General features: G+C 39.7%; 1 protein-coding gene across 1 annotated transcript; it reads left to right on the top strand.

The window, feature by feature from the left end:
- Positions 1–1,278: 1,278 nt before the first annotated feature.
- On the top strand, positions 1,279–22,782 carry LOC121381226 (PDZ and LIM domain protein 4-like). Its single transcript, XM_041510440.1, has 3 exons — positions 1,279–1,496; positions 15,730–15,878; positions 19,564–22,782. Exons 1-3 carry the CDS (start codon positions 1,392–1,394, stop codon positions 19,634–19,636), a joined length of 327 nt encoding a protein of 108 aa, XP_041366374.1. The 5' UTR covers positions 1,279–1,391; the 3' UTR covers positions 19,637–22,782.
- The last annotated feature ends 72 nt before the right edge of the window (positions 22,783–22,854 follow it).

Raw genomic sequence — 22,854 nt, 5'->3', positions numbered from 1 at the left:
TTAGAGATATCTGAGAGAAGCAAAAAGGACAGAACAAGGAAGGCTTCCCGGGAACGTTGTCCGTTTGGACTTTGGTAAATATTTTATTTCTGCTCTGTTGTATAACCTTGATGTGATTGATGTGACTTTTAAATATTTTAATACTGTATTATACCAATATTCTTTAGGCAGTGTCTTCGGTCATCTGACGAAGTAAATCGTAGACTTTTTGTTCTAACATTATACGAGTATTTGGTAATATAAAGCTTAGCCAGTTATCCTAGAAGACCTAGGTAAACTGTAGGTTATTGTCTTTATTGTGATAGGTACCAGTATTAATTCTGTGTTACAAGGTTACTGAATGTGTAGTTAGGGTTAATTAAAAATTAACCAGTTAGGAATAGAGCTGTAATTCCTTTATTAATTAAGTTCCCCTGGAAGCATTTCTCTTTTATTACACGTGTGAGTGTTGTGTCACGGTGAAGTGATTCGCATATTGTGTAAACTAGACACCTAGAGATTAACTAATTAAGTGATCAGTTCTGGGTTGTTATTATTGTTGTTATTAATTAACTACTGCGGCTGTACATTTGTCAGCGTAGGTTAATACAGATTCCAAAGTGTATTGTGTTTTTGTTGTGTTTTCTAGTGAACTAAACGTGCTATAATAATATATACTTTATATAAGATCTTATCTTTGATCATACCTAGACGAGCCATACTCGGGTAAATACCGCCCGTTACAGAGAGATCTAATAGATATACAGTTAGGAGAGATATTTGGACAATCGTGTTTTATTCAGTTACGGGTATTATAGAATCCCCGTGACAAACTGCTACCTAAAACTAGAAGCATTAACCTCTGTGCGTTTGGCGTCGGTGGGCCCATTGGGCTATTTCTTTCCAGACAGTGCACCACGACTGGTATATCAAAGGCCGTGGTATTTTCTGTCCTGTCTGTGGGATGGTGTAGCCTATATAAAAGATCCCTTGCTACTAATGGAAAAATGTAGCGGGTTTCCTCTCTAAGACTATATGTTAATATTACCAAATGTTTGACATCCAATAGCTGATGATTAATAAATCAATGTGCTCTAGTCATGTCGTTAAACAAAACAAACTTTACCATTCATAAACTCGTTAGTTTGACTACTGTGTCACAGAGTCCGGTTGTACAGTGTATTATTATTATAGCTAATACCTTTGGCACCTTGCTGTATACAGGCATCTTTGGAGAAACTTTCTATATACATATACACCTATTCTTAGCTCGTAGACTTCTGAGTCAGGAGCCGAACTTGTTGGCAGTTATTTGGAAGCGGCACTGCTCGAAGGTCAAAGCTGCAAGATCTTAGCGTACAACTTTCTTCAACTTTTCTTACAAGAAATTAGCCGAGACGAAGTGGGGGGATATGGCGGCCCCACATACAGTGATGTTACAGAGGAGGGGTCATGAGCCCTGGGGGTTCCGTCTGCAGGGAGGAAGGGATTTTCGAATGGAATTATCTGTGAAAAAGGTAGGTAGGTTCGTGTTTGTGCCCAACTTGGACGAACGCCACCTGTTAAAAGAGAATGATTATGATGCTGTCTTGTCTTAATAGCTAGTGTCGGGTTCAGGTGTTTATAAACCGACTTGGTCAAATGTGAAATATGTGTGGAGTTTTCTCTAAAAAAAGAGGAAAAAACCTTTAAATGTAACTGAATGAATGAATGGTTATTTTACAGCACATACAAAATACTTTGACTAATGGTTATTAAAGATATGTAAATAACATAATGAATGATTCATATCAACATTAGCAGATGCGTGTTTAAAGGGGGTTCGGGGTCGAGCTAATTTTGTTTATTTGGGGGTGGGGGAGAGGGGTAATGTATTTTCCGGGACAGCATGTTTCGACCCACCATACATAAATTCCTGCACACGCGTCTGATAACTCTCATTATTGTGTAAAAGAAACAACAACAAAAAACCAACAAAACAAAACAAATGCTATTTTAAAACAATGTACCTTTGATTGTTGATACCTGTAAGTACATATTTTCATGATCCTGCATTGAGAGCAATATAATTCAATTCCATTCAGAAGGGGTTCTTTTTAACATATGACCTCATAATATCAAAGGGGCGGGATTTAGCTCAATCGGTTGGGTGCTCGCTTGAGGTGCTTGCGTCGGAGGATCGAACCACCTCGGTGGATCCATTCAACTGATTGGGGGATTTCTCGTTCCAACCAGTGTACCACAACTGGACAAAGGCTGTACTATATGCTTTCCTGTCTGTGGGAAAGTGTATACAAAGGATCCCTTGCTGCATTAGAAAAAATGTAATGGGTTTCCTCTGATAACTACATGTCAGAATTACCAAATAGCCGATGTGCTCCAGTGGTGTCGTTAAACAAAACAAACTTTACTTTCATAATATCATCAAACTCGTATCCCTCTCAACCATACACTGTCACCCAGTGCGCCACGATTGGTACACCGTGGTGTATTCTGGCATGTCCATGGAAAGTGCATATAACAGTCTTTGCTGATGTGGCGGTAACGCCCTCTCTCTGCCCCCAACCCCCCCCCATCGCCCCCCCCCCCCCCCCATCCCCCCTCCCCTCTCTACCAACTCTCTCTCCCTATTTTGTCCACTATCTTCTCTCTCCCCCCTCTCTGTCTCTCTCTATCTCTCTCTGTCTCTCTCTCTGTCCTCTCTCTCTCTCTCTCGCTGTCCTGTCTATTTCTCTCTCATCTCTGTTCTGTCGCTCTCTGTCTGTCTGTCTCTGTCTCTATCTGCCTGTCCTCTGTCTCTCTCTCTCTCTCTGTGTCTGTCTCTGTCCTCTCTCCTCCATCTCCGTCTCTCTCAATCTCCACTCCTCTCTCTCTCATCTCCCTCTCTTGTGTCTCTCTCTCTGGTCCTCCTGGTCCTCTCCTCTCTTCTCCCTCTCCTCTCTCCCTCTCCCCTCCCCTCTCTTTCTCTCTCTCCTCCCCTCCCCCTCTCCCTTCTGTGTCCTCCGCCCCTCTCCACTCCTCCCCACTCTTGTCTCTCTCCTCCTCCTCAGTTCTCCTCCCTCTCTCTCCCCTCTCCTCTCTCCCCTCATCTACTCTCTTTCTCTCCCCTCTCCTCTCTCCTCTCTCTGTCCTCCTCTCTCCACCTCTCTCCTCCCCCTCGCCCCCCTCTCCTCTCCTTCTCTCACTCCCTCTCTCTCTTCTCCTCTCCTCCCCCCTTCCCCCCCCCCCTCCTTTTCTCCCTTTCGAAGTAACTACTCCTCCCCAATTCTCTCTTCCCCTTCCATCTCCTCTTTCTCCCTGCCTTCCACAGGCCTTCTCCCTTACTTCCCCCCTCTCCCTCAGCCCCTTTTTGATTTTTTCGATTATTAAGATGCTATAATGTCCCTTCCATAGACTTACATCCAATGGACCCACCGAAAAACATTGGGGACCCTAAAGTCCCCCTCCCACAGCCATTTCAATAATCGCACAGGCAGCAAGCGCTTTAAATTGATCACTGGGCTATATCATGGCTCTTTTCCTGTTAGAAGAAACAATTAGTACATATCTGTGCCACCCCCTGATTCTTCCACTGCTTATAAAGCAGGATAAGTGCAAGTGTGTCCCGCATAACACAGATAAAACACCCCTCCAACGCGGCCGCAATTAAACAGCCACCTTAGTGCGCCAAACCATTGATACGAGGCAACCTTTTTTTATTCTGTTTGGTGGCTATTTATTTAATACAGGTTTTAATGACTGTATTTTTATTTATGGTTCGTTCATACATCTTAAGTAGTTATGAGTGTAGTGATCTTACACCAACCTATTGTGCCAAAGCTGACAATGGGGAACGAACACAGAACCTATCAGACTTAATGCTAATATCGTAACCTCGACAGCATGAAAATAAAACAATATACGAAAGGAAGGTGTGTGTGTGGTGGGGGGGGGGGGGGGTACCTGAAAAGGGGCAGTTCCACTTAAGACCCTCTTGATTCACCAGGAGCAGGTACTAGAATTTTATAGGGAGGGGTTCAAATAGGGCACCCATGATATTCTAAAGTATTATATGCAGACGATTTCCATGATACTTTGAAGTTCGGGTGAGAAGATGCACACCCTCAGCACACCCCTGGATCCGCGCCTATCCGCCATTGTTCCGCCCTTATTTATGTCAAGCATACCGGAATGATAATGCATTATTACATGTATCAGAATGCCAGTAGCATGTTGGGGAATGCGCGGCGGAGCTACTACCGCAGTGGGAAAACCCAGCTGTACTCTGAAACACGATATCACAGTCTTGCTGTATATGGGCGTAACGATACGGACATATCAACAAGCGCAAACACTGTCTCTCGCGATATCTCGAACATATCTTTTCATCCTACCCTTTCTCTTCTCACAGCATCCCTGACTTTCCATTAAACAAACGTCGACATAATGTCAACGACACTGAAAAGCCAGACTGTGTCGATATGCCCAATATGGCTGGGACGCACATATATTTCTCTCTGTGGCAGTAGCCTGCGATGGTTAGAATTAGGTTTTGATGAAGGTGAACACGATAAGCGTTGATAAAACAGTGTTAGATGTGCGGAGAAAGCAGTATCTCGCATTTCACGTGTTAGATACAGAGATAAACAGAGAAAGATGGATGACCGGTGAAGGAGGGTGGTTGAGAATTGGGGAAGCCACCCACGCTATGAGTAGTGTTATGGGGCAACAGGCAAATGAAAGGGGGTAGGGGAAAGAGGGCGTGTGCTAAAACAGCTTGCTATGAACGTGCACGTAAAACGCCCTAATTAAGACAAGATGTGTCATGGGGGGGGGGGGGGCGAACGAGAGAGGAGAGAAAGAAACAAAAACAAAGAAGGACAAGAAAGAATGTCAGAGAAAGAGAGTGAGAGGGGAGGGAAGGGCAAACGTACGAGGTGATGATGATGGAACATCCCAGTCTGTCTGTTTCTCTCTGGTGGCGAAACGTAGCCCAGTGGTAAAGCTCTTGCTTGATGCGCGATCGGTTTGGGGTCGATCCTTGTGGGCCCATTGGGCTATTTCTCGTTCCAGCCATTGCACCACGACTGGTATGTGCTATCCTGTCTGTGGGATGGTGCATATAAAATATCCCTTGCTACTAATGAAAACGTAGCGGGTTTCCTTTCTAAGATTATACGTCAACATTACCAAATGTTTAACATCCAATAGCCGATGATTAATACATCAATGTGCTCTGGTGGTGTCGTTAAATAAAACAAAGTTTAAATTTATCTCCGTTATATGTCCATGCTGTGTGTGTCTCTGTATCTGTCTGTTTCTGTCAATGTCTCTCATTCTCTCTTTTTGTCTCTCTGTCTCTCTAGGGGGCGACCGGCCTCGGTGGCGTCGTGGCAGGCCATCGGTCTACAGGCTGGTAGGTACTGGGTTCGGATCCCAGTCGAGGCATGGGATTTTTAATCCAGATACCGACTCCAAACCCTGAGTGAGTGCTCCTCAAGGCTCAATGGGTAGGTGTAAAACCACTTGCACCAACCAGTGATCCATAACTGGTTCAACAAAGGCCATGGTTTTTGCTATCCTGCCTGTGGGAAGCGCAAATAAAAGATACCTTGCTGCCAATCGGAAGAGTAGCCCATGTAGTGGCTACAGCGGGTTTCCTCTCAAAATCTGTGTGGTCCTTAGCCATATGTCTGACGCCATATAACTGTAAATAAAATGTGTTGAGTGCGTCGTTAAATAAAACATTTCTTTCTTTCTTTCTTTCTCTAGGGGGCGGGACGTAGCTCAGTGGTACAGCGCTCGCTCGATGCGCGGTCGGTCAGGAATCGATCCCCGTCGGTGGGCCCATTGGGCTATTTCTCGTTCCAGCTAGTGCACTACGACTGGCATATCAAAGGCCGTGGTATGTACTACCCTGTCTGTGGGATGGTGTATATAAAAGATCCCTTGCTGCTAATCGGAAAGAGTAGCCCATGAAGTGGCGACAGCGGGTTTCCTCTCTCAATATCTGTGTGGTTCTTAACCATATGTCTGACGCCATATAACCGTAAATAAAATGTGTTGAGTGCATCGTCTCTCTAGGTCACTGTTTAGCTTTGTCTCTTTCATACGCATGAACATGCCGGTACAAACGAACAGATACATGAGTAATACGTACATGAATATGCATACATACTTGTAGTATATTCATCTACCCAATCATCTATCAACAATTTTTCTTTCTTCAAAATTGATGTTCTGAGTGTGTGTGTGTGTGTGTGTGTGTGTGTGTGTGTGTGTGTGTGTGTGTGTGTGCGCGCGCGCGCGCGCGCGCGTTTGTGTGTGTGTGTGGAATTGTAACAATCTTCTCCACGTGGCCCCGTTTTCAGCCAAAAATGTGTTTAGTGTAATCTACCGTGTATAACAAAAATAGTCCAGTGACGTCAGGTACTGATGGGTTTATTGCGGTTATTCGGTAAAATTCTTGCTCCAGAAAACTGGACGTTGCCAGAAGTGTAAACGGTTGTCTCATTTCGAAAAATAATGTGAATGTTGTACTCGAAATGAGTCCAAAATACAACCAAACACTTTCGTGAATGCGACCACCTGTTTTAAGAGACCACCTTATTATACTTCCAAATCATCAGGGGCGGTCTATAGGTCACTGGTAGAGTGCTCACTCGATGATGCGCGATATGTCATAGGATTGACCATCGAGAGGCCACCTGTAATGCTTCTATTTACGCAACGTATCAAAGTGTATCTGATGAACGAAATCAGATTTAAATACGCTTTTAAAACCAAGAATCCAACGGACACGAGTTTAATGTATATACTATGCACCTTTAACGCCAGGATTTAAACAAAGAATCCAACGGACACGAGTGTAATGTATATACTATGCACCTTTAACGCCAGGATTTAAACCAAGAATCCAACGGACACGAGTTTAATGTATATACTATGCACATTTTACGCCAGGATTTAAACCAAGAATCCAATGGACACGAGTGTAATGTATATACTATGCACCTTTAACGCCAGGATTTAAACCAAGAATCCAACGGACACGAGTTTAATTTTATATACTATGCACCTTTAACGCCAGGATTTAAACCAAGAATCCAATGGACACGAGTTTAATGTATATACTATTCACCTTTAACGCCAGGGTTTAAACCAAGAATCCAGCGGACACGAGTTTAATGTATATACTATGCACCTTTAACGCCAGGATTTAAACCAAGAATCCAGCGGACACGTGTGTATACATATACTAAAAGGCAAAAGTTATTGTGACACACAAAACACAAAGATAATTGATGATAAGTTTTTACTGCCGTGTATGAAACGTTATAACATGGAAAGAGAAATGTCCGAAGGTATGGAAACGATCAACAGTCCATGAAAAGGGCGCACCTGCCATATGCAAATGAGCCACATCGTTAGAGGGGGTCCAGATCGAAGTTCACACAGTCAGTAGCGAGTGTGTCCACCTTGATTTTTTTTTTTTTTCCATATTAATAACTGTTTATTTGTTCTTGACCATTCCCTTGTTGACAAATATCAACCCATGCAAAGGGAGAAGACATGGGTTGTTACAGTAATTTTATATATAATTTATACACACATAATGTAGTTACTACTTTATAGGCAGACTTAATTAAAATAATATATTCACAAGGACCTGGATTTTAACAAGTATCTAGAGTAAATGAAAGTATATAATGATATATGAAAATGAGAGAGAGAGAGAGAGAGAGAGAGAGAGAGAGAGAGAGAGGAAAAACAAATATGCACACACACACACGCACGTGTTTTGATTATGTACATATTTATCATTATTTATAACAACATTTCAGTGGTCTTTAAAAAGAAGTAGGATATACAATAGGCATACAGATATGAAGGTGTTTTACTTTACATCAATTTTACGTGACCTGTTGGGGCTGATGAAAACAAATGAATGAACAAAATTAATTTTAAGATTATATATCAAATAGAGAATGGTACATTGCCCACTTGGTAACGAATTTATTAAAGCAGTTTTTACTGTAGTGAATATGTTTCTCAATCAGGTATCTTTGTTTAACTTCGTTTTGGAAATGAGTAATGTTTAACTGTACATTTTGCACTTTGCATTTATATATAAAATACTTAGCTAACAATAATAATAAATCAAAGATATTATCTGTTTTAGTATTACTTTTACATCCAAATGTAACAAGTTCAAATGATAAATTTAGGTTAAATATATGATTACAAGATTTTAATAACCAATTCAAAAAATTGTTCCAAAAAAGCTGAACAACTTTACATTCCCAAAATAGATGTTCTATAGATTCTCGCATTTCATGACAAAAAGTACACATTTCACTGTCAATAAGTTTTAGTTTATAAGCAAACGTGTTGGTAGTCAGTATCCTGTGTAAAATTCTATATTGGAACCATCTTAATTTTATTTCTTGAGTGGTTATAAATGGCTTTAAATAGAAAACAGACCAGTTTAGGTTGGAAGTGAAATGAAGTTGCCATTTTAGTATGGCAATATTTGGAACTTTCGACAACGTTAATGTATAATAATATAATTTTGAGCCTTTTCTAATAGAGCAAAGTGTCCGTTGAACCAGAGAATCGTCCAAGGAGATATTCCACCTTGAGTATTGATACAGGCCTGGCACTGTCGTCTCATTGAGGCCACTAAACGCTGGAGAAAGGGATGGTACGGGCTATGAGGGTTGCTGGCTGGAACCTGTTTCGCAGATGCGTGCTTCGGATCCATGTGTCTTGGCGAGGGGTAGTCATGGGTGGTCGGCCGCTACGGGGACGGTCCCTGACCTGGTTGTTTTGTTGATACCATTGCCATAAGTGCTATATGGTGTTTCTGTGGACGTTGAATTGACGTGCGACGTCACGCTGCGAGGTCCCAGATTCAAGCATCCCTATGACATCAGTCATTTTAACTGAGGCATGGCATGACGAAATTGCACCAAACAGTTCACCAATGGTGTTTTTCTGACTTATAGACTTCTGAAGGCCGCATAGAGTGGCAATGATTTGCGACTGAATGTTTGGCCTTTTATGGTGAACACTGGACAGAATTTCTCCCGAATATTCCATGTTTTTTGCACAAAGCATGCAATCGCTGCAACAACTGCTTGGTTGCATTTCTTTGAGCTGTTTCATGCACATTTTCTCTGGTTTACATCCATAAATCCATTCACAAATTTATTACTCCAAACAATCCATGTCACAATAACTTTTGCCTTTGAGTATATATCCATTAACGGTCCGTATATCGTATCCGATTGTCGTCCGTAAAATGATTTCGAACCAATGTTTTTTAAAGAAGACCGACATATATGTCCGTAGCGTTTATTTGTCGGATCCGACAGTGTTCGAAAATATTCCGTTTAAGCTGGCGACACAACTGATACAACTGATTCGTTTATCGGATCCGTTTAGCGGTGCGTAAACGGAGCATTTTCGAATTCTGTTCGAAATGTGCGTCAATCGGATCCGACAAATAAACGTTACGAACATATGTGTCAGTCTTCTTTAAAACCATTGGTTCGAAATCATCCGTTAACGAATATACGTGTCATTTGTACCGTTAACGGATATATGTGTCATTTGTACCGTTAACGGATATATATGTCATTTGTACCGTTCACGGATATATGTGTCATTTGTACTGTTCACGGATATATATGTCATTTGTACTGTTCACGGATATATATGTCATTTGTACCGCTAACGGATCAGTTTACGGACATATGTGTCGCTAGCTTAATAGCTTACATATTTGTTGTATTTTTTTGTTTAGAAAACTGGTGTCTGTTTATTCAGTGTGGTTTTGGTCGTCTTAATGTGTGTAGTAGTCCAAATTAGAATTTACGTCCTAGTAATTTCGTACGTGCTAACAAATATATACAGGGAAGTAAAATGAGTTTTAAGCTACAACAAGCATGGGGACAACTAGAAACACAATGGGTACACAGACACTGATCTTCTAAACAAGAAAATGTGTTAAGTTTTTAATTTAGGTCGTTAAAAGGGACTTATTAGAGGGACACGTGCTACAATGGCTGCAAACTCGGGACAGTCCCTTTAAAACGTCTTTTGGTTTCACAGTTAAGGTATGCGTCAACGATAGACACCGGAAACATAAAGTTTGTTTTGTTTAACGACACCACTGAAGCACATTGATTAATTAATTAATTATTGGCTGTTGGTTGTCAAACATTTCGTAATTCTGATACGTAGTCATCAGAGGAAACCCGTTAAAAAAAAAATTATAATGCAACAAAGGATATTTTATATACATCATCCCACAGACAGGATAGCACATACCACGGCCTTTGATATACCAGTCGTGATGCACAGGAGTAAGAAATAGCCCAATGAGCCCACTGACGGGGATCACCGGAATCAAGTCCCGAGTTTATATAGTTTTAAAATTTAGACTTAAGGCCTAAATAAAGTTTTGCCCCTTCAACTTTAGGCTTTAAAGGGACATTCCCGAGTTTGCTGCAATTTTAAAGATGTTATCGACTAACAGAGACTTTTTAGCTATTGTAATTACATATCAAATATAGTTTTCTGTATAACATATTGGTGGCTGTATATTAAACGTGTTTCTGATCGTTCTAATATTTGTACTAGGTTAAATTTCATTTTATTTCCTAAAATGTTTTTGTTTTTTTCGTACGTACGAAATTATTTGAAGAAAAACTCCAGTTTGGGCTTCTTACAAATATCAAGACGACCAGAAACACATTGAATATACAGACACTGATATTCAAAACAAGTTAATATATTTAATATGTAAGCTTAATCGTAGAAACATTTTATTAGTCGGAAACATCTTACAATGCAGAAAACTCAGGAATGTCCCTTTAAGGACTGACTTTGTAGTGTTAATTCTGTTTTCGTTCATTAGATACACTTTGATACGACGCGTAAATAAGAGAATTACAGGTGGCCTCTGGAGGGGCGATCCTACGACATACCGCGCATCGGGCGAGCACTCTACCAGTGAACTACATACATACCTAATTTAACGTCATTCAATCAATCCGTAATATAATAAATATGCTGGATATCGCCATTTGATATGATGATATCATTATACAAGACAAGACAAGACACGACAAGACAATACTATTTTAGTTATTCAGGCCACATGGCCAATCTTGATAACTAGAACATTAAAACAACTATAACAGGGTGTGCTACATCACAACTGGTTTACATATATTTACAGCATATACATATCCAAACAGACACTCGATCATTAAATTTAATTCAGTCACCTCCATTAAACATGTATAATAATGACAGCCAGTTATATATTATATGTGTAACAATGAATGGAGAAATGCAGATTATATGTGAAGTGTGAACCAGAACGTGTATATTATGTTTATAATAACAAATCGGGGTGTGGGTGGGGGTGGTGGGTAACCAATACGGGAAGTGTGTATTATAAATATATTAGCTAGAAGAAGGGCATATAGTAGACTACACAGGTACCGAGATACGAACCCAGCACCTATAGTTAAACAGTCTGTTTTGTTCAACGACACCACTAGAGCACATTGATTTATTAATTGTTCGACTATTGGATGTTAAACATTTAGTCATTTTGACATATAGTCTTAGAAAGGAAACCCGCTACATTTTTCTATTAGCAGCAAGAGGTCTTTTATATACACCATCACACAGACAGGATAGCACATGCCACGGCTTTTGATATACCAGTCGTGGTACACTGGCTGGAACGAGTAATATAGCCTAATGGGCCACCGACGGGGATCGATCCCAAACCGACCAGTACCTATAGCTACCAGCACCTGTTTACCATCGACCCTTACACCATCGCCGCTTGCAATCAGGGATGTCGATACTGCTACTTTATTCATTTCAACTCATTTTTGTGCGTATATCCAAGTAAGGTTCAAGCACGCTGTCCTGGGCACACACTTCCGCTATCTGGGCTATCTGTCCAGGACAGTGGATTAATTGTTAGTTGGTTAGTGGTTAATGAAAGAGAAGAGGGTGTAGTGGCCTTACACCTAACCATTGAGCCCTTAAGAACTCGCTCTGGGTTGGAGCCGGTACCGGGCTGCGAACCCTGTACCTACCAGCCTGTAGTCCGATGTCTTAACCACTGCGCCACCGATGCCGGTACTGCTACTTTAACCATGCGGCTGATCCGTTGATCAGGACACAGTCAATTACCTGTGAAGCTACCAGGTACACACGCACGCTATATATTATGTCAGTTGTTACTGATAGATTTCCAGATGATTCCTGCCAGCCCACGAAATGTAACTTGCTAAGTCTTACATACACGAGTAGCGCTCATCCAGATAGTCGAGAGTGGACGGACACGCGGTTTCAATTAGCTTTCTTGTCGGCTGTTGTTAAACTGTGGATTGGGCAGGCGCGGATCTAAGAGGAGGGGGCTGGGTGTGCGCAAAATCTTTCCCTTTCCGAAGTATTTCGAAAAAGTTAATGTTTAGCAGATGGATGTTTTTATTGCTCTTTTAGTTGGGGGATATATAATATCTCGACCGGCTTGTTATTATTTCTGTGGAAGAATGACATAGAGATAACATATGTTAGTGTACTTTTGAATACTGAAGGTGTACTTCTTTACAATGGGGGCGGAACGTAGCCCAGTGGTAAAACGCTCGCTTGATGCGCGGTCGGTCTAGGATCGATCCCCGTCGGTGGACCCATTGGGTTATTTCTCGCTCTAGCCAGTGCACCATGACTGGTATATCAAAGGCCGTAGTATGTGCTATCTTGTCTGTGGGATGGTGCATATAAAAGATCCCTTGCTACTAATGGGGAAATGTAGCGAGTTTCCTCTCTATGACTGTCAAAATTATCATATGTTTGACATCCAGTAGCCGATGATTAATAAATCAATGTGCTCTAGTGGTGTCGTTAAACAAAACAAAACAATCTTCTTTACGTTGCACCCCCTCCCTGAATACTGGAGGTGCCCTTTTTAAATGTGTATCATCTACAAATTCTACATCTGATGAGATGATTTCAATCAGACACATTTACACATTTTCATTCATTTATTATTGGCGAAGGTCCGAGGGAACGATATTTGTAGTGGGGGCATATTCTGTGAGTGGTGAGGGCCATATTTGTATCTTTATTTACATAGAACAGATGGGGGGGGGGGGGGGGGGGGGGTATATTTTTGTCCTCAACGGGCCCCCGTCCTGGTTCTTACGGGCCCGATTTCTAGAACACCGCTGATAACGCATATAGGTGTGAATTTTGTAACGGCGATAGTGTCCTAGGCCTGATAATACAAGACAGTCATTACTATATTTTTAAATAATTACAATTGTGTACTGTACATGCTTATGTAATCAGTTTATGACGAGTATGTGAAATGATCTAAGCACGTATTTATTTGCTCACCGGTGAAACAATGCGATATGCAGCTGTGAAAACAAATGAAAGTATTACAGACGGAGAATACCGTACTCTGTTATATCTGTTACTGCTGCATCCTGGCAACCATCCACAATGGAATGTCTGTTTGAAGGCGACGCCACATGATACAAGAATAGCCACAAGAATAATTCATCATTGGCGGATCCAGAGAATGGTTACATGGGTCTTGTGTTCTCTCCACCCCCACCCGCACCCCCCACCCCGCTTGAAGTACCATTTTTAGTAGGGGTTTTCTTTTCAAATTCATCATCCATCATATAGAACATTACACTGCCCTTAAAACGCGTCTCTGAACATTTTTATTTCAAAATGTTCCGGGGAGCATGCCCCCGAACCACCAACAGATCTCGCTCTGTTTGGTAGCTCAATTTGTTTTAGATAAACTGAAATAAATTTGTGCACCGTCTCCCCCCCCCCCCCCCCCCCCCCCCCCCCCCCCCCCCCCCCCCCTCCCCCCCCCCCCCCCAGCCCCCCCCCCCCCCCCCCCCCCCCTCCACTCCGGTTTAGAAAATCCTTGACTCGTCCCTGCCTATTGTGAGAAAACAATATTACGATTTAATAGCTTGTAATGCAATCGGCTATTCTCGTACGGGTCACTCGTCTCGTGTGGCGCCGCCTTTAGTTGGCAGAGCAGCAAGTCAACTAATCGGCGTTTTTCTTTCATCTCTTCTATTTTCTTTTACTGACAAACTGTTTTGTCTAAAATTAGAATCACGTTTCGAGCTATATCCTGAATTATGTAAGCATCTCATAAACCTGGGTTTTTTCAGTCTGCAGAACGAGGAGGATGTAGACCAGTAGTTAGAATACTCGTCTGGGCCGTAGGATCGATTTCTCTCACTAGCCTCATTACTTTGTTTGCTACTTCAACCAGTGATCCACTGCTAGTACACGAAAAAGTTTGTTTTGTTTAACGACACCACTAGAGCACATTGTTTTACTAAGTATCGGCTATTGAATGTCATTGTGACACGTAGTCTTCAGAGAAAACCCACCATTTGTTTCCAGTTGCAGCCAGGGATCGTTTACCGTAAATTATGTGCATGTTCACACCGATAGGACAGCTGATACCACTGTTTTGTTTTATATATACCAATCTAGGGGTGAAAAAAATTAATCAGAGAATAGGTCCAGCGAGTGGATTCGAATGGATTCGATCCTCAGTGGTGTCGTGGTTAAGCCATCGGACATAAGGCTGGTAGGTACTGGGTTCGCAGTCTGGTACTGGCTCACACCCAGAGTTAGTTTTAACGACTCAATTGGTAGGTGTAAGACCACTACACCCTCTTCTCTCTCACTAACTACTAACAACTAACAACTAACCCACTGTCCTGGACAGACAGCCCAGATAGCCGAGGTGTATGCCCAGGACAACGTGCTTGAACCGTAACTGGATATAAGCAGGAAAATAAGTTGAAATGAATAAATGAATGAAAGGATTCGATCCAATCACCTCAGACGTGTACACGAAATGCCGCTGTGCTGTTCTATCTGTATTAAACTTAAAATTAAATTTTGTGTTGTTTAAAGACTAACACTAGAGCTCATTGGATGTCAAACATCCGGGTCTTCCATTTAAAATGTGTTGCATTTAAAAGTAGTCGTATATCAAATAGTATCTGAGTGGGTCAAAGCTGGATGTGCATCCCACAGTTGAGGTTACCAGTCTTGCCATTTGTAACAAATGTGACAATGTTTGTTGTAATAAAATGTTGTTTCATCTGGCCAGTAAATGCCTGTACTTTAATTTGAACTAGTGTCAATGTACCAACTACCATTGTGCTTGAAACATGTGCGGGGTCCTAATAAAAATAGCATGACAATTTTTGTGCGGAACTAGGGTAGTCATAGACACTACCCATTACCCTCTGAAATGAGAAGCGTAACTCTCAATTATTTCCGATTTACTTTAAGGCTGAGGGGTGGTAAAATTGATATCTATGGTGTGTATGTCGACTGATACACGTTTTAGCCACATGTTTTACTATTGTTGTATATGTATTTGGTTTGGTGGTATACACCCTAAAGATATCGATTTTCAAAATTTGCCGGGGGAACATGACCCTGAATCCACCCTAGAAATTCTGGAGCTTCGCACTTAATTAGTCTGTCTCACCCCTAATATTCGCATGCCAGTCTAGAGCCCACATCCTCTCCACCCGCGCATACTTTTTCCACACAAGCGGCTGCTTGATGGGTAACAAACTTTAAGACACAGTTGAGTACAACATATAGTTTTGTCCAGCTAGGTAATAATGGACACCCCTAAACCACCCCACCTCTCGCTGCTGCTTGTTTCAGATTATGCCCGGGAGTCCCGCAGAAGGCCAGCTACACCAGGGTGACGTCATCATGAGTATAGGGCAACACCGAGCTCACGACCTCACTCACATGCAAGCTCAGCAGTTGATCAAGAACGCCGGTAGCTCATTGCAACTTGGAATACAAGCGTAAGTTAGACCTGAAACATGAGGGGGGGGGGGGGGGGGGGGGGGGGGAGAGAGAGAGAGAGAGAGAGAGAGAGAGAGAGAGAGAGCATATTATGCTGTATAAAATGTTATTTTTCAAAAAGAAAAAATTGAGAGAGAAAGAAACAGGTGTTGGGTACTGGATTAATAACACTGAATGGTCTGTTAAACAATAAAACAATGAGCTGTGGTTCGTTAATGGATGGATCGGGAGTTATAAAGGAGAGCAAGTAATAGTCAATAATCATTAAAATATAAATAATAATGTGATAATAAAACAAAATATGATGAACTTAGTTTTAGTAAAAGGTAATTCATAAATAAATAGAGTTATTGGTTAACAGATCGATACAGTTTTAGTCTCCCAGTATACGGTGACTTTAATTTACTGAAGGATTATATTTTAAAAGGTCAAGGACGGACCAAGCTCATTAATTTTTATTATTACCTGCGTCGGTGTAAACAAAATGCAAGTCCGAAGGAACAGTTAATCTCCTAGGAATGCATGTCCTAGGTCTAATATGCCTAGGAATGCAAGTCCTAGGACTTGCGTTCCTTAGGAATACTGGTCTGACTGCCAGGATATCAAGTCCGGGTCGGACTTGCATTACTGGACAATCAAAATTTAAATTATAAATGTAAACAAAACGAAAAGCAGTTTCCTTTCTGGTTTATTTAATTAACTTAGGCTACTGCCGCCTCTCTTTATTTCAGTATTTTATATTTAATCCAATATTTTCCATTTATATCATTTGCAAGAGTATGTACACATTTTGTTGACCTTATTACACGAGCAGAAACATGGTATTTATTCATTGCGCGTTGTCCCAACTAATACCTGTTTAAACATTTAAAAGTAACTCGAAAAGATTTTCCATAATTCCAAGCATGTATTAGTACTCGCAAATAAGTATATCTTGCCACATGATATACCAACACAATTGTCTGTTAGACATTATATACTGGTATTTGATAATAATAATAATAATAATAATAATAATAATAATAATAATAATAATTTAACTATAAAAATGCTATATTTGCGTAATATAAATTATCTTGTTATTATATATTTTTTAAGTTTGTGCCTTTTTGTCAATAATGTTGCAGGCGCGTGTACATATGATGTGGGGTGGAGTAGCGTGGTCTAAACACCCCTCTTCAAAACAAATTTCTACTTGCCACAGTCTAGACCTCCCCCCTGCATAACTTACTGAACATGTGCCTGCTTTGTCAATTTTGCTCATTTTCAAAAATTAATTTGGTTTAACATATGACATATCAGACTCTGGGCACTATGATATCTTAGTCCCAACCAACAATGCCATCGATAACAAATTATGTTAACTGGCTTTCATTAAGATTTATCAATTAATAGAAATATCAATGACTAAGAGTGGGTTTTAGCAGCTCAATGGGCCACTACACCGACTAAAACAAAACAGTAACCCCTGAACAATTATCATACTGTCAATAATATGCACACACAATTTACAAAGATACTTTTAAGCAGACTAATTACTCGTGACACTTTTACAACTGACAGTTTTGGTCGCAATAGGCATTCAGGCTCCCGTTTTGGGAGTAGGGGTGGAGTGGGGGCAGCTGATTTTTATTGCCCGAATGAAACGAAAATGTCCGAATCTGGAACACAACGTATATTTATATTCGTATTAGTACCAAGACGCTATATAGGATTCCAAACAAATCAGTCTGCATTTTTACATGGATACAATGTACTAATATTGTGAGTAGAATGATGGAAAGACATGGTGAAGATTTCAGGCCAGCTCATTTTGCCCAAAAGTGTCCATTGTCCCCTCCTCTTAGCACTTGGAGGAGTGACCGCCCCATCCCCCCGACCCCACCTCCACTCAGTCTCGAACGCTTATGGTGTTCCTAACGGCCAAGTATAACAATACAGAGACCCTTTCCCCAACTCATCTCTTATGCTTATGATGCTCAAAACTGCCACAAGACAGTCAGTGATAATTAATTTCAAGTGTTTTGATGCTATTTTTAATTGTTCATCAATAAAAGGAAATTTTTCATGCTTATTATTCCTGTTATTTTTACATTCTTGTAACTGGTCATTATAGTACTAGATATTAGTACTAACTACTAGAATTAAGTACAGTTTTCAAAGTTTCATTTCAGGGAATTTCACGAATCATATATATATATTATATATATATATATATATATATATATATATATATATATATATATATATATATATGTATATATACATGTATGTATAATAAGCAAAATATCGGAAATAAATTCTAGAGGATTAGGAATACTAGGATTGAAAGTCCTGTGGACTAGGAGTACCAGGAATAAAAGTTCCACGGACTTACATTCCTCGGAAGGCACATCCCACAGACTTAAATTCCTACAAATACAAATCTCACACACTAGGATTCCGAGGAATGAAAGTCAGATCGGACAAAGATTAAGAAAATTACAAATAATCAGATTGTCACTTACCGTCAAAATATAAACTTATAAAACATATTATTAAAAATTAAGTTGGTGTAAACAGAAATTGTCTTTTGCTGTTCGCCAAATGTTTTCTGGAGTTACCAATTTTCATATATATATTTTTTTTTTAAATTTGGGCTACATATTGTTTTATTGTTTTTTATATTTTTTTTTTCGTTTTGAACACATAGCCTACTTTATATCTGTAGTTGCATTATATACTTTTGAAAAAAGCAAGATATTCGTCCTACTTCATTATGCTAACAAAAATGTAAGACGATTAAAAAAATTCACTCACGCATCTGATCCACAAGTCTATGACGTAAAAAAAAAATTAAGTTGATACTCAAACTTAAAAATAATATTTTGAAAAAGAGATTTGAACTCACAATAATCTTAAGAGACTCGTACACTTATCCATCCCACTACGAGGGAAGGCTGCCAAAATCTCTTTTTTTTCTTGTCTCTTTCTGGCAGCTCGTGCAAATTGCAGAGTATAACAAACGGACATCTAATTTGCCGGACTAGTATTTCTGTCACTGATGTAGAAGGAATTTAAGTCCGGTAGGAATACAAGTCCTAGGATAAAAACAACTTAAAAATAAACCAGGTATGAAAGTCCGGGTAGGACTATGGTTCCTAAGCTATGGAGGTCCGAATGGACTACTGTTCCTAGGAACCGAGGTCTTACGGACGTCGGTTCCTACGGACCTGCGATCCTTTTACACTGGCTTATACTTTTTGTTTCTGTTTTGCTTAACGACACCACTAGAGCACATTGGTTTATTTATCATCGGCTATTGGATGTCAAACAGTTGGTGATTCTGACATATAGTCTTAGATAGGAAACCCACAACATGTTTTTCCATTAGTAGCAAGGGATCTTTTATATGCACCATCCCACATACAGGATAACACATACCACGGCCTTTAATATACTAGCTGTAGTGCACTCGTTGGAACGAAACATAGCCATTAGGGCCACTGACGTGGATTGATCCTAGACCGACCGTGCATCAGGCGAGCGCTTTACAACTGAGTAACGTTCCGACCACTTCCCTCCCTCTGGCTTATACGGACCTGTATCTAACAGAAGAAAACGAACTAAATGTAATATATGCATTTTTATGTCTTTAACCATTTGAATTTTTAAACATCTTTTTCTTTCTTTCTTTTTTTACAGAGGAGCAAATGCAGATTTCGCCAACATTAAACCTAAAGGACCTATCAAGTTTTCACCATGGAGACAGCGATAACAGTCTGGGAAAATAACTTCACATTTAAATGTTTTGGTTTTTAATGTAAAAATTCCGGATATTTTTTATTAAAACAAGACATTGGCTGTCGATATTCTCTTGTTTACAACATTCAAAGAGGAAGATTTGGAAATGGAACATAATAACAAACCTACACATGCACTGTGTTTCGCTTCTGTTCGTGCAGTTAATGATGTTCATTTATAGTTTGTTACTGCATTTACGTATTTATGGGCACTCAGGCCCCATTTTCGTCTTCCTTTTTTTATTGTCTTCTTTTTGTGTTTTAAAGTGATAATAACATATCGGTTTGTTCGGTTCTGACTGGAATGTGTTAATTTACTAACCTTGGAAATGCACCTACTGTAAGGGCGGATCGGATTTTTAAAAATTAATAATGGGTATCGGTGTTTTCCTTTGAATGAGTACAGACATTAAAAAAAACAAAAACACCAACGTAACATTACTCGATGGCGACACTTAACGTCTTGGCTAAACTACACACCACCCTTGATCCGCCCTTGTAGTCCATTGTTTATTTGTACCTTTATGTATATTGATAATTTATTATCATTCTTATCGGAGATACATATGAACGCTGTACAGAGCTTCGAGTGGAGCAGAGATACGATTTCAGAATATAACCTGTGACTTCTTGATATAATTATAACATCCTGGATCGTAAACAGTTCCAGTGGAAGGCTGACATTCAGTGTACTACGTTCAAAACAGTTGTAGTCAGATCTTGACATTCAGCATCCTAGATATGGAATAATTGCAATTAGTGGAATAATTATTGTTATACTGAAATTCAGAGTGCTGTCTAAATCCTGATATGTAGTATTCTAGATTTGGAATAGTTTCAGTGAAATGGTTATATTTAATATCCTAGATTCAGAATAGTGCTGTCTAAATCCTGACATGTAACATCTTAGATTTGGAATACTTTCAGTGAAATTGTTACGATTAATATTCTAGACCTGGAACAGTGGTATCCAAAATACCGATATTTAACATCCTAGAACGACAATAGTTTCAGTGAAAGTGTTATATTTAATATGCTAGATTCAGAACAATGGTATCTAAATCCTGATATATAGCATCCTAGATTTGGAACAGTTTCAGTGAAACTGTCATATTTAATATTCTGAACTTGACCAGTTGTATCCAAATCCTGATATTTAAATCTGGAGTAGTTGCAGTGATATCGTCATATTCAACATCCTAGATTTGAAACAATTGATGTGACATCCCGACATTTAATAAAACAGACTAAAACGTAATCGTGAAATCCTGATATTTAATATCATATAGCAATTACACGGAGACCCTGACATTTGAGATCCTGAATTAGAAGGTTACATTTGTGTCTTAGATATGTAATGGTTGCTGGCATACTGTGACAGAGATGCTTATAAGTTCTTTGTGCCATGTAAAATGTATTTTCGATTGTGCTATAGAGCTTGGCGTGTATTGTGGATATTATTTCGGGTTTCGGACAAAACAAGCTCCTGTGTCCGTGTCATTCATGGTGATGTTTGGACAAGTGCATTTAGTATAAAAGCATTACAGCAAACATTAAATTAATATTAAATTACATTATACATATTTACTAGATTGGAAATAGGACAAAGTGGGATCTATAGTCTCTTCGTGTTATGTCACCTGCCTCATCCACGTCAAATTATATTCCTTCAAAGTATTGTAATATTAATGTCGTATTGTAATATTTGAAATATAACTATCTGAACATCAAAATGAAAGAACACTGATCACTATAGATTCTGGATTACAGTAATTTGATGAGTGGGTTCAAACGTAATGTGGACCCAACAATGTCTGAAGGTGGTTGCGTTTTTATTACTATTAAAAAAAGAAGGAAAGAAATGTTCGATTTAACGACGCTCTCAACACATTTTAGTTACGGTTATGTGGCGTCAGACATACGGTCGAGGACCATAGAGATAATTAGAAAAAAACCCGCTAATGCCACTCCATGGGCTACTCTTTTTCGATTAGCTGCAAGGGATTTTTTTTATATGCACCATCTCATAGATAGCTGTTGAGCACAGGCTGGAACGAGAAATATCTTACGTATCAGAACAGCTGTAGTAAAATCCTGACATTTAACATCCTAGATTTGGAAGAGTTTCAGTGAAATTGTTACATTTGATATCATAGATTCAGAGAAATATCACCGACAGGGATCAATCCTAGATCGACGGCACATCATATCAGGCGAGCGCTTTAACACTGGACTACGTCTCGCCCCTACTATTAATAGAAATACTGATGTGGTGCGGGCGCGCGTTCATCGGTGCCAAGACCCGTGTTTATAAAACTTGAGTCTCGGATCTCTTACTTGAAGAACGATGGGATATAGTTCAGTGATGGAGTGCTCGCCTGAGGTGTGACGGGACGCTGGATCGATCACCCCTCGCTGGATCCATTGTATTTTTTACCATACTAACCAGTGCTCACTGCTAGCTTACCAATGGCCATGATGTGTGTGACTGTCTGTCGGAAAGCGAAATAATTTTAAAGGTTCTTTGCTTGTTATTTTATTACTGTACTAAATAATAATAACTGTGCAAGTGGTATGCTGCCACTTATATCACAGCAAAATGAGGCGGAACTCTGGCATACGGGTGGATAACTCTTCTCTTTTTATTTTGGTCAGCTATTTTACATGAAGCGAATGTATTTCTTAAAAATAGCAGTCACATAGCCCTTTCGACATTGTTATATTTTTTTCACAGAATATATTTCGACATAGAAATTGTATTGAAATGCATGCAAAAGTAAACAGTGGTGTGCAACCTTAAAATATTATATGTTATTGGCTATTGAGTGAATGACGTCGACAATAGGTCAAGTTGTACAAGCTGTTATACAATTTATACAAATTAGCTTTAATGTCGAATGTTATTAATAGGCCGTGAGTGCAATATTTATTACTGATGTAATATATGTGTTAGCTGCTTGTAAAAATTAATGAAATAACTATATATGGATTTTGTTTTTTGTTGTTTACATATTTGTGTCATTTACACAAAAAAATAATAATAGTAGCTTAGAAGTGACTGTCCTGAACGAATGCTCCGTATAAAAGCGAAATGTTGAATAAATTATTTCACATTTTCAAATGTTGTCACTTGTCTTTATTTAGTATTTAATCATATAATTTTTCGAGGACTTCGAATTTAGGAAGGGTGCAT

This window comes from Gigantopelta aegis, chromosome 9 (genome assembly GCF_016097555.1).
Source record: "Gigantopelta aegis isolate Gae_Host chromosome 9, Gae_host_genome, whole genome shotgun sequence".
In the NCBI taxonomy this organism is placed as follows: Eukaryota; Metazoa; Mollusca; class Gastropoda; order Neomphalida; family Peltospiridae; genus Gigantopelta; species Gigantopelta aegis.
Note: the sequence above shows the minus strand (reverse complement) of the source record. Positions and strands in the feature narration are given on the sequence as shown.

What these genes read in the sequence shown, in the direction of transcription:
- LOC121381226 (XM_041510440.1), top strand. Translation starts at nt 1,392, where the DNA reads ATGGCGGCCCCACATACAGTGATGTTACAGAGGAGGGGTCATGAGCCC. An exon ending in TGGAATTATCTGTGAAAAAG is followed by an intron (nt 1,497 to 15,729) that starts GTAGGTAGGTTC and finishes TGCTTGTTTCAG; the next exon opens with ATTATGCCCGGGAGTCCCGC. An exon ending in TTGCAACTTGGAATACAAGC is followed by an intron (nt 15,879 to 19,563) that starts GTAAGTTAGACC and finishes CTTTTTTTACAG; the next exon opens with AGGAGCAAATGCAGATTTCG.